This window comes from Dromiciops gliroides, chromosome 1 (genome assembly GCF_019393635.1).
Source record: "Dromiciops gliroides isolate mDroGli1 chromosome 1, mDroGli1.pri, whole genome shotgun sequence".
Classification (NCBI taxonomy): domain Eukaryota; kingdom Metazoa; phylum Chordata; class Mammalia; order Microbiotheria; family Microbiotheriidae; genus Dromiciops; species Dromiciops gliroides.
The window spans coordinates 222132103-222144140 of NC_057861.1; the positions used below are offsets into that span (position 1 = coordinate 222132103).

General features: G+C 36.5%; 1 protein-coding gene across 1 annotated transcript in view; it reads left to right on the forward strand.

The window, feature by feature from the left end:
- PIEZO2 (piezo type mechanosensitive ion channel component 2) overlaps positions 1-12038 on the forward strand; it is a 563847-nt gene that overhangs the window by 474029 nt on the left and 77780 nt on the right. The window contains 6 exon segments of the mRNA XM_043975076.1: positions 238-481; positions 5460-5556; positions 8013-8050; positions 8053-8086; positions 8089-8176; positions 10514-10603. Coding sequence (XP_043831011.1) covers positions 238-481; positions 5460-5556; positions 8013-8050; positions 8053-8086; positions 8089-8176; positions 10514-10603 — 591 coding nt within the window.

Here is a 12038-nt window from a genome sequence, read left to right on the forward strand (position 1 = left end):
ATAAGTTTCTGATTTATTGCTGCAGATAAGACATCTGAGGTGTAGAAGCCCTTCAGTGTCATAGTCCCCAAAATGTGGAAGAGAAGAGACGTTGGTTATTCAAGCTAATCATAAAATTTTACTATTTTATGAAGGTTGATGAAGGATAAATTCACCACAAAATGCTGAAGATTATTTTATTGCCTTGTGGCAGAATGTTGCTAACTATTCTCTTGTTGATCTTTTTTTGTGTTGCAGGTCTTACTTGGACATGTACAAAGTAGTGATCTTTAGCTATCTTTTCTGGTTTGTTCTTACAATCATCTTCATCACTGGAACCACAAGGATCAGCATATTCTGCATGGGTTATTTGGTGGCCTGTTTCTATTTCCTGCTGTTTGGGGGAGATTTGCTGTTGAAACCCATCAAAAGCATCCTCCGCTATTGGGACTGGCTGATTGCATACAATGTTTTTGTGATTACAATGAAAAATATACTGTCAGTAAGTAGCACTATTGTAGTTCAGCCCATAACACATTTGTGGTTTAAATGTAAGAGTAAGCAATACATTCCGTGGTTATTAAAAGCCCCTTGCTGCATCATATTGTTTTCATAAAAGCTCAAGATCTTGTGGCAGGTTGTTCAGATGCTGCCAACTCAGGATTCCAATGACCATTTTTCTTACTTGTTTTTTCTGTATTAAATAAGTAGACCCTCTTTTATTCTTTTCAAGCCAGACTAAGGTTGTAATAGACATGGAAATACATTTATAGAAATGAGTTTTGAGATATTTCTTTTCTAAAAATCTCAACTGGTATAACTAAATCTCGTACTATAAGTCTCCATCCTATAGAAAAGTTATATTTTGTCCATGTATATTATTATTTCCTTGTCTTCTAGAATGGAAGAGACTCCCTGAATTTAGTAGGTGTGATTTTTTGGCTTTTAAATATTGATTTTGCTTAAAGATCTATGAGAGCATTAAATTCTCTTCTCTTATTACGTGGTAGAAGCAATATCGGGCAAGTTATTGAAAAGTATATAAGGATGTTCATACATCATCTTTAGTATGGGAGGAAGGAGAAAAAGAAACGTTGAAATAGCTTAGCCTGAGGGGCAGCTAGGTGGCGCAGTGGATAGAGCACGGGCCCTGGATTCAGGAAGACCTAAGTTCAAATCCGGCCTCAGACACTTTACACACTTACTAGCTGTGTGACCCTGGGCAAGTCACTTAACCCCAATTGCCTCACCAAAAAAAAAAAAAAATAGCTTAGCCTGGAACATGGAATAACAAGCCAGAAGCAGAAATAGAGTAGGTTCAACCATTATCATAGTTTGATCATTTTCTTGATTGATAAATATGCTTTAATGTTCAGATGGGGAAAACACTAGGACTAAATGTGAAGGTAAGTGTTTCCCTGGAAGTATTGGAAAATCCAATTACTCCCTGTTAGTAGTGGGAAAGATACAAAGGTGTTTTTTGTATATATGCATACTATTCAGTTATTTACTTCTCCACAAGCTTAAAAATTATCTTCTCATGGGCCAGAAGGAAAGGGTTAATACCTTTCCAAATAATGACCCTACCTAGAAATAAATTATTATAAGGGAGTGGCTTACACACATGTCAGTATATAACTAATTGTACATTAGAGGGATGGGGATGTAGTGAGTGTTACCTGCTTTCCTGGCTTCCTTTTCTCCAAACTACTTAGGAATGAGCTCACTAGGCAACCCAATTGTAAAACTCATTTGATTTGTTTTTGGCATATATCTTATTATGTTAATGATATGGAGATCAAAGTTTGTGTTGCTGGTCAGACTTTCTTGCATAATTTATTCTATGAATAGACCATGGAAACATTATTTCCATTATTCTTATCAATAATAAAAATGACGATGCATATTAAGCACTTTCTTACCACCCAAGGTGTTCATTTAGTGAAGAAGTGTGTTGGGGTTAAGTGGATAAGAGAGAGAAAAACCCAGTAACCATCAGGAAAAGGAAAAAGTTGTAGAAAACCATTGCATTTTAAAGACACTTAGTGATGTGATGGTAATGAGCTGCTGGATCTGGGAGGAAAGAAAGCTGACACTCTCAGGTCTCACAACTGCTTCTAGGAAATATTGAAAGTAAAGAATATAAAGGGGAAAAGTACTGACTTTTATTAGTCCAACTAATATGATATATATTTTTTTCCCACCACCATTCAACTCAGTTGTGGCTTTACAGACATGGCATAAGGCTACACAGGACTGAGGACCATTTAGTATTTTTGTCTAATTTGTGGGTTTCCAAAACAACAACACGACAAAAAAAAAATTATCACTTGGTGAAAAACCTTCTGGTAATGAGCCTATTTGTAATTAGTTTGGCAGGTTCTTAAACAACACTGATACAGAACATCCCTGAGCTCATACATCATCTAAGCCTCTCAAATTTGATGGAAACTTCCAAATCTTGTGCCCCACTAGAAACACCTTTATGAACCAAACCTCTGTTACCTACATGTCGAGGTGAAACAACATATTCTTTGAGAGAAGATAAAGGAACTCTCAAGTCCCTTTTGAATTCAAATGAAGTCATCCTTCTCTCACATCTACTAAGGTTTCCTATTACGCAAATGAGATCTGAGTTGGTTGAGATTATTCCTAGAAACTCGGAGATTCTTCCTGGGCTAGCACTAATTTGAATCCAAAATGTAATATCAAAATCTAATATATACATTTCTAAGGAAATCTATTTCTATAGAAGGATTTTTTTCCCCAAACAATTAGAGCTATACAAAATTTGATTGACTTCCCTTCTTAGGTAGTGAGTTCTTCATTATAAAAAAAGTCTTTAAATAGAGACTAGGTGATACCTTTTTGTTCTATGTTGTAGAGAGTTTGTTAATCAAGTATTTATGTTCAACTAGATGATCACAAATATATTCCATTTCTAAGTTTCTACAAATTCAGTTGTCAGTTGTTAGAAGTATTGGCCTAGAGTTAGCATTTTAATTTGAGCTTATTTGAATGTGATAAAACGTTTATTATAATATTAACTTATTATTAATATATTGAAAATCTAGTTTCATAGAAGCACAATATTGCCCCAAATTTGACCAGGAATGTTTCAGAAGTGCCATTCTAATTGGATTCAATTAAGCAAATACTTTCTATGTATCTGTTTCAAAGATGGGATAAGTTTTCTTTCCTGTTCTCAAATAGCTTGAAATCACAAATATTCAAGACTGGAAAAGGCCTCAGAGGTCATCTAGTCTAATCAATACCTGGACAAAAATTACCTGAACAACATATCTGCCATAACATTCAGTGAGGGCAAATTGCCTCTAGGTCTGCTTTTTGAAGAAGAAGGAAACATCAACAGGCCTATAAATATTTAAACAAAGCTATCATACTCCCACTAGATCTTCTCTAGGTTAAATTCTTTCAACCAATCCTTCTTTGATATAACTTAATGGTATTCACGCTTCTGGTCCTGCTCCCCTGAATGTTATCAAGGTTATCAAAGGCTTTTCTTAAATGTGGCACAAAAAGCAATACTCAAGGTCTGAGCCTGAATACAATAGAACCATTACGTCTCCAGCTACAGATCATAGGATCATATATTCAGAGCTCAAGGGGACCCAGAAATCTTCTGGTCCATCTCCATCATTTTTATAGATGAAGAAACTGAGACCCAGGAAGCTAACATGGCTTGCCTAATGTCACATTGGCAGTAAGCATCAGAAGGGTGGGGGCAGGTGGGAATGCACACAAGTCTTCTGATGTGGGTTCACAGTTTTACATGAGGAAAATTTTGTAACAAATAGAGCTGTCCAAAATAAAATGGGTGGCTCTTTGAAGGAGTGAGGTCCCCGTTACATCAGGTCTTGGGCTCTATGCTTATAAGCACAGTCCTGGACACTATGCTTCTCTTAAAGGATCCTAAAATCACATTCACTTTTTTGTCAACCATGTTAACATACTTAAGCACCAGCCTACTAAAATCATTTTTTTTCAGTTGAACTGCTATTTAGCTTTCCAACCTTGAAAAATGATTTTTTAAACTGAAGTGTAAAGTTTGAAATTTCACAAAGATAAATGTTTATTGTATTGGATTCAGTCAATATTATAGCCTCTTTACATTTTTTTGTATACTAATCTTTTTATACACTGAGTTAGCTAAGTCTCCAAGTTTTACATTATCTGTAAATTTGATAATCATGCCACCTAAGTGACTCAGTGGATAAAGCTACGGCCTTAGAGTCATGCAGATCTGAGTCCAAATCTGGTTCAAATCTGGTCACAGATAGTTACTACTTGTGTGACCTTGGGTAAGTCACTTAACCTCTGCTTGTCTAGGTTTTCTCATCTGGAAAATAAGGATAATAATAGCACCTATCACCCACAGTTGCTGTAATGATCAATTGAGATAATAATTATAAAGCACTTAGCATAGTGCCTGACCTTTAGTAAGTACTATAAAATTATTAGCTGCTATTATTATGATGATTATTATTAATGTACTCATTGATCCAGTTCAATGAAAATTGGACAAAATGTAAAATAGCACAAAACCTAACACAGATTCCCCAAGGCAGTTCACTGATAACTTTGTACCCAACTGATATTAAACCATTATTTTTTTTTGTGGGGCAATGAGGGTTAAGTGACTTGCCCAGGGTCACATAGCTAGTAAGTGTCAAGTGTCTGAGCTCGGATTTGAACTCAGGTCCTCCTGAATCCAGGGCCAGTGCTTTATCCACTGTGCCACCTAAGTGCCCCCTAAACCATTAATTATTAATCTTAGGCTCTAGCCATTTAACAAGCTCAGAATTCAACTAACTGGACACTGATTCATTGTTGACCTTTTAAATGAAAAGTCACATGAGAAACTATCAAATGCTATTGGTAACTGTTTCTGTATCATTCCCCTAGTTTAGGAGTCTTATATTCTAATTTTTTTCAAGGGAATGATTGTAATCTTGACTATAGAGGACCATAAAGAAACACATTTTTAATTTCTTTTTTATAAACAGATGTGTTTGTTTTCCCTTTGACAATCTACATTGCTTCTCTTTTTCAGCACCACAAAAAAGAACCTAACCAAATCAATGTCCTAGGTTTGAGGAATTATGTTCTGTTGAGGGAAATGCTTTCCCTGTTTGCCATTTCAAATTCCAACTTATCCCATCAATAAGTCTACAGAACTTCATTTCTGCAAAGGTGATGAATGACAGTCTCTCTTTGTCCTTCATTCCATTCCATGGAGCTGAATCTCTTCAGGAAAAAAAAAAGCTATGCCTCACTCATCATCCCACTTACTACTGCAGAAAGATTGGAGTGGAGATTTGCCTCTAATTTAGTAACATATATTATGAACCACAATCAGTTGTGAATAAATTCATGAATACTCTGGGGATCCTGACCAATGAGCATTGGTTACTGGTGTATAGGGACTGTGTATTTATTTTTTCCCATTTGTTTTGCAGATTGGAGCATGTGGTTACATCGAGTCCTTGGTTAAAAACAGTTGCTGGTTGATCCAAGCCTTCAGCCTGGCCTGTACAGTGAAAGGCTACAAAATGCGGTAAGTATTCTTATTTTTTGAGGGGGGTAGATTATTGTGGTAGTAGAAGGGGTATGGGTGGAATGTAATATTGGTTTATTTGAGAGTTTTCTTGACCTAACTTGAAAAATAATGCAAAGCATCTATTTTTTTTAATGTGGAACCTAGGCTCGGAGTAGTGACTACTGAGGGGACCAAACCTAATATTTATCAGGACAGAAGTTTTAATCTGCTTTCTTTTTCCAACCTGGACCAGTTAAACCTTCCTTATAGAGCATGGTGGCTCCATGCTTCTAAAGGGCTCATCATATTTATGTCAGACAGCACAGAATGCATCTAAATGAAATAAGAATATTAATGCTAGATAACTGATAGTAAGGCATATTTCCTTTCTGTTAAGAAATGGTTAACTATAAGAGTGAAACATTCTGTCAATCTCAATTACTGGGGTAATTTCTTCTCACTTTTTAAAGGTAAAGCACAATGGGAATGTTTATTGAGAAATGATTCTTATGTTAAAATAAAAATACAATTTTAAAAAAACAAAGTCCTAACATTTTAAGAAAATTTAAACTGTCAAAAAAGCATAGATTGATTTCCTAAATGCAAGTTGGTTGTACCATTTAATAGACTACATGTAGGCTACAGAACTATATTACTGTAGTAAAGCTACAATCTTTCATCAAATGTGGTAATAATGTATGTAAAACACTTTACAAACCTTAAAGTTCTATTTAAATCAAAATTTCCATTATTGCCGTTGTTACAATGACTATTCTCCTAGCAGCTTTGATCAAGCTTTTGGGCACCTATGGTTCATATTTTGCAAACCTATGTGTGCTTTGAGAAACTGGGGGAAAGCTCCTATAACCCACTCCTTTTATAACTACTCTAAGGAAAAACTGAAGGTGATGGGTAATTGGGGACCCTTTGTAACATTCTTTTCTTCCTCTACCATCAGCCAATAATACATGCATACACTAAAACCTTGGTGATTTGAAAGACTATTAATTTAAACACCCTCAGGAGAAGCTCACTGAGACAACTGCAAACAGTCACAGGAAGGAAAATCGCAAGCATATCTAGAGTAGAAATTTACCTCCTATTACTACTTTTCCCACTTTCACCCTACTGAGTGGCTTTCATTTCTTTTTGGGGTTGACATCAATGCTTTAGAACAGTGTTCTCTAGAGTCATGACCCCAATGATTCCATGATCAATCAATCAGAGAATGGAAAGGTGAGGCAAGCCCCATCTCATCCCATCTTCCCTATGATAGCCAATCCGAGGTTTTCTCTCCATCACAGATGTTTATCTCTGCTCCCAGGTTCAGGTTCTCAACTTCTCCCCTTCTACACTAGTCAACAACCCTTTGGGGGCAGTTATTATACTAACAGCTATCCAAGTACCCACAGAAACATGTGTGCATATGTCATTGGGAACCCCCTAAATACACACTATCTAGCCCCCAGATCACCTCATAACTATAGGAGGTACCCCTCAGAAGGTGTATTTTGGCTCTAAAATGTCAAATCAAAGTTGCACAATATGAATAGGCTTGGAGGAATTGGTAGTATGCATTGCAACTCTTAACACATTATCTTTGCCTATCAAAGCCATCCCTCTTTGGATATTCCTTATTTATGTCAAAAGCACCACCACCCCTCTAGTCATGGAATTTTCCCTTTTTGGTGCCATCTTTAATGCATCATTGTTCCCACAGAACTAGTGAGTTGCCAAATCATCATTTCTACCAGTACAATATCTCTTGGATCTGTTCCCTTCTCTCTACTCACAGCCACGAACCTAGATCAGGCCTTCAGCATATCTCATCTAGATTATGCAATAGCCTACTAATTAGTGTCCATACTCAATGATCTCCTGACATATCTGTTTTCCACATAGCTGCCAAAGTGATATTTTTTTTAATGTCAGGTCTTACTCTTATTCAGTAAACTTCAGTGGCCACCTATTATTCCAGAAATCGAATATTACATATCCTATTTTAATTTATGTTTAGATGGTTTTATAATATATGTAATTATTGGTATAGTACTATATGTTTTATAATTTATAACTTAGTGAATATATACATGAGTATGTGATACTTTTTTAAAACTGATTGGGAAGCACAATCAAAGAAGTTTGGAGGCTCCTATTCATACAATTTGACCATCATTACCTTGTGATTAAAAGATAAAGAGAAAAGATTCATGTCTGTAGATTTTAAAACCCACTGATGAATTGTTGAGGGATAAGGAATTTTTAGATTATGATTCAAACTATAAGCAACTTATTGATATTAAGGGGAATGAACATTTGTACCACAGCTCCTGCCTAGCCAGAGAATATTGGTTATTTTGTTCTGCTATAATTTCCCAAGTATAATTAGTCTATATTATCAACATTAACAAAAACCCCTAAACATTTAGGTGTGTTCATCCTAACACAGACTTTTTTTGCTTTGCTGTCATAGCTGTTGATAATAAGGACTGCAAATTGCCCAGGGGTGAGGGGCCGGAATTATCTGGGACAGTATATGTTTTGCATTCCTTTGCTACAAAGAAGAGTTTTCATGAGTTAACTATTTCCTCCATGTGGTTTGCTGACATTAAAAGCTTCACAAATCCTGGCATCAAGGTAAAGGTCTATATCAAAACCATCCCTGCTAGTGGCACATGTCATCATCTCAGAGATGATAAATGAATCCATGGAACTGATAAAGACCATCATTCAGTACACATTCATAAAGTACCTACCATGTGTCAGGGACCAAGAGAGAGAATGTAGAGAAAGAGAAGGAAAAAGATAGACCTTTAGCAGATGTCCAGTCAGGAAGAGGATGTTGTTCCAGCAGGGAGATTGAAAAAGAGACAATCAGCTGAATCATGAAAAGCCAAGTGAGATGAGGTTATCCCAGTAGGGAAAGTGCTTGACAGTGTCAGAAGCTACAGAGAGGGCAAGAAAAGATGAGAAAAAACATTGTGTTGAGTAGTTGAAGGAAATTTAGTAAGCTTTGAAAGGGCAGTTTCAGTCAGTGATTGAGTCAGAAGCCAGATTGCAAGGAACTGAGAAAGGAGAGTGAGGTGAAATGGAGGCAATGACTTTAGACAGCTTTTCTGGGACTTTTGCTTTGGAATGGAAATTAAACTATAGGACTATGGCTTGAGGGAATGTCAGGGTCAAGTGAAGATATTTTGATTAAGGAAGAGACATACATATGGTAAATTGTCAGGGAAGGGGTGAGTGGATAACAAGATATTGAAGATTAAAGGAATGGGATAGAATGATGGAGGACACAGTCTCCAAGATGAGATAAAAGGGGATGTGATCAAGAACATTAAATGAGGAGTTGGCCCCTGGTGCTGGAGCAAAGAGGAAAATCAGTAATGGTAGAGAGGTACATGACATGTGAATTGTAGAAGAGGGAACTTTTGATAGATGGCTTGATGCATATATTATGTATTATTAATTATTGTAATAACATTATGTAGTTTAGTCTACTTCATACTTGTATTCTTCCTCATTTTCTATTTTCCTACCTTACTATTTTTGTTTTTTTCTTTTCCCATTTTTTACTACTATTATTTACATTCCTTTCTCCTAATACCCTCTCCATTACTTCCTCAACATTTCCCTCTCCAGATATAGGGGGATTGGGATCAGGAAAAAAGAAAGAGAAAGATGAAAGAGACCTATTTGGGATGTGTTGTACGGGACCCTGTCTATGTACACCTTACAGTATACATAAGAATGTATACCTTACTGCTCATATTACCAGGCTTCCAGTCTTGTCTTAACCTACAAACCCTTCCTTAAGGGCTCTTATTTAAAGATAAGATCATTGATTTAGTTCTAGAAGGAACCTCAGAGTTCAGCAAGTTCAACTTCCCCCATTTTACTATAGAGTAAACTGAGGCCAGAAGAGATAAGTCACTTGCCAGGGGTCACATGGCTAGTAAGTGCATATGGTAGGGCTCACTTCAAGTCTAACCTCTGCCTGCTTTATGAGGTTCCTTCAGTGCTTTCTGTTTCCTGAGCTCATTATCTAATTTGCTTCTGTGTGTGCCAAACATAGTAGACTGAATAAAGGTTTGGTGAATTATGTCAGCAGCTCAGGCTGGCTGACTTGGAACAATGCCATGAAGTGTATTAAATCCACTAATAGACCTATATTACCCTCTACCTTTAAGCAGTAGTACATCAGTTCAGTAAGCTAGTGAACCATCTTTTACAGTAAAAACTGTATATCTCCCAAAAAGAGCAGAAAAAGGCTATCTTGGAATGCCTACTTTCTTAAAGCACATTTCAAGAGACAAATGGTCTTTCATATCATCTAGCATCAGCAATGTAGCTCTTTTGAAGTAAAAATTGCTACCTTTGTAATAGCCTATATAGATCACTTGGCCTGAAGACAAGAAGACCTGAATTCAAATCTGGGCCTCAGACACTTACTAGCCTGTTTGATCATGGGCAAGTCAGTTAAACCTCTGTCTGTCCTGTTTTATCTAACCTGTAAAGTGGGGATATATTTGTTCCTACCTCACAAAGTTATCAGCATCAAATGAGATAATATTTGTAAAGTGCTTAGCATAGTAGCTGGTAGGTGCTTAATAATGCTTTCCCCTCCCCCTTTCCATCCATAGGCTAACAAGTTGTAAGCAGCCTGCTGACAAAGAGTGGTAGGTTCTACCTTATTCAGTTCTCTAGTCAAAAAGTATTTATTACATGTTTAATATTTACTAAGCACTAGGAATAAAAGGAAATCTACGTAGAAAATCACTTATACTATATTTTTCCAACAGAGAAGATCAATTTTAGTAAGTTGTTAGAAAACAGATATGACTTGTTAAGAGGCTCTAAGGCTCCATTTTTAGACCCATTTCCCCTCCATCCATTATGATTTCTAATCCTTTGCATAGAAGGATAATCATGAGGTTCTAATTTATCTTGTATTGTTTCTGAATTTTCATTCAGAGGTGCTGAACTTTTCCAGGCTACCATTGTAAAGGCTGTGAAAGCAAGAATGGAAGAAGAGAAAAAATCAATGGACCAGCTGAAGAGACAGTACGGATGCCTCATTTCTCTTTTCCTTTCCTTTCTTCTTATTTTCTGATTTTCATGATGTGGAAGAAATCCAGTACACCAAGAAAGGTCAGGGTGCCTCGGAATCATTAGAGCTCAAATTCTAAGTATCCTGATTGAATGAACTTTGACACTTGTCATGAGGCTTTCCATGGAATTAGAAGTTCCATGATTGTTTTCAAGGCATTAGTAATTCTGTACTATTCACAATCCGGTGGGTGAAGGGAACTAAAAAAGCGGGATAATCTTAGAATGTTAGACCGAAATGGAATTAGAAGTCATATAGTAAAATTCCCTTCACTTAAGACAAGGATTCTGGCTTAGGGAAGCTGAGTGATTGTATAAGGTCAGTGGGGGTTGTGCAATTTTTGTTCTGCGAGTGCTTTTTTCATGGAATAGACAATTTAGCAGTGAATCATTAAGATATGGTGATATGATGGCATAGCATTTGGATAAAAAGTCTTAAGCCTGACCTACAAAAAAAGCTTCAACCAGCTTCTCCATCCAGACTAGAAAGAAAAATGTCATGGATCACCAAGGAAAATACTCAAAGATCAACTGAAATGGTCCTTAAATAAGACCATTCTAATGAGAAGGGGGCTTTTCTACTCCAACTTTATCTCCTAGACAAAAATTATTTCCCCTGCTCCCTCTTGTTTTAACATTACAAATCATTACATAAAAATCAGCTGTTTTGAGATCACCAGTATTTTATGTGAAAGCACCTGAAAAATGATAAAGTACATATATGGCAAGTGATCACAGTAGTATATTGTTGTTTCTCTGCTAGTATTGGCATTTATTATTGATGCTAGCATTATTTTATTCTTATTATTATTATTATCTTTAAGTTTTATTTTCAGGCAGCTGGATGGTGCAGTGGATAGAGCACTGGTCCTGGATTCAGGAGGACCTGAGTTCAAATCCAGACTCAGACACTTGACACTTACTACCTGTGGACCCTGGCAAGTCACTTAACCCTCATTGCCCCACCAAAAACAAATAAAAGATTGATTTTCATATATACCAAATTAGGACCAAATTATTTAAGAACATGTTTATTTTATCTTAAAAGTGAACAATAGGGGGCAGCTAGGTGGCACAGTGGATAAAGCGCACCGACCCTGGATTCAGGAGGACCTGAGTTCAGATCTGGTCTCAGACACTTGACACACTTACTAGTGGTGTCACTTAACCCTTATTGCCCTGCAAATAAAAGTGAACAATATCGCCATGACTCCCCTTAGAAAGGAAGAAAAAATTGTCAGCTTTGATATTCCCAAGATCAGTTTCCCATTTATTTTGGAATCCAGGGCCTAGATAACATTTCAAACTTTTAATTCCATTATGCATCAACATACTCTGTAAGATTATAAATTGATGAACATTTGCTGATCTGCCCTGGTACATGGAGTTC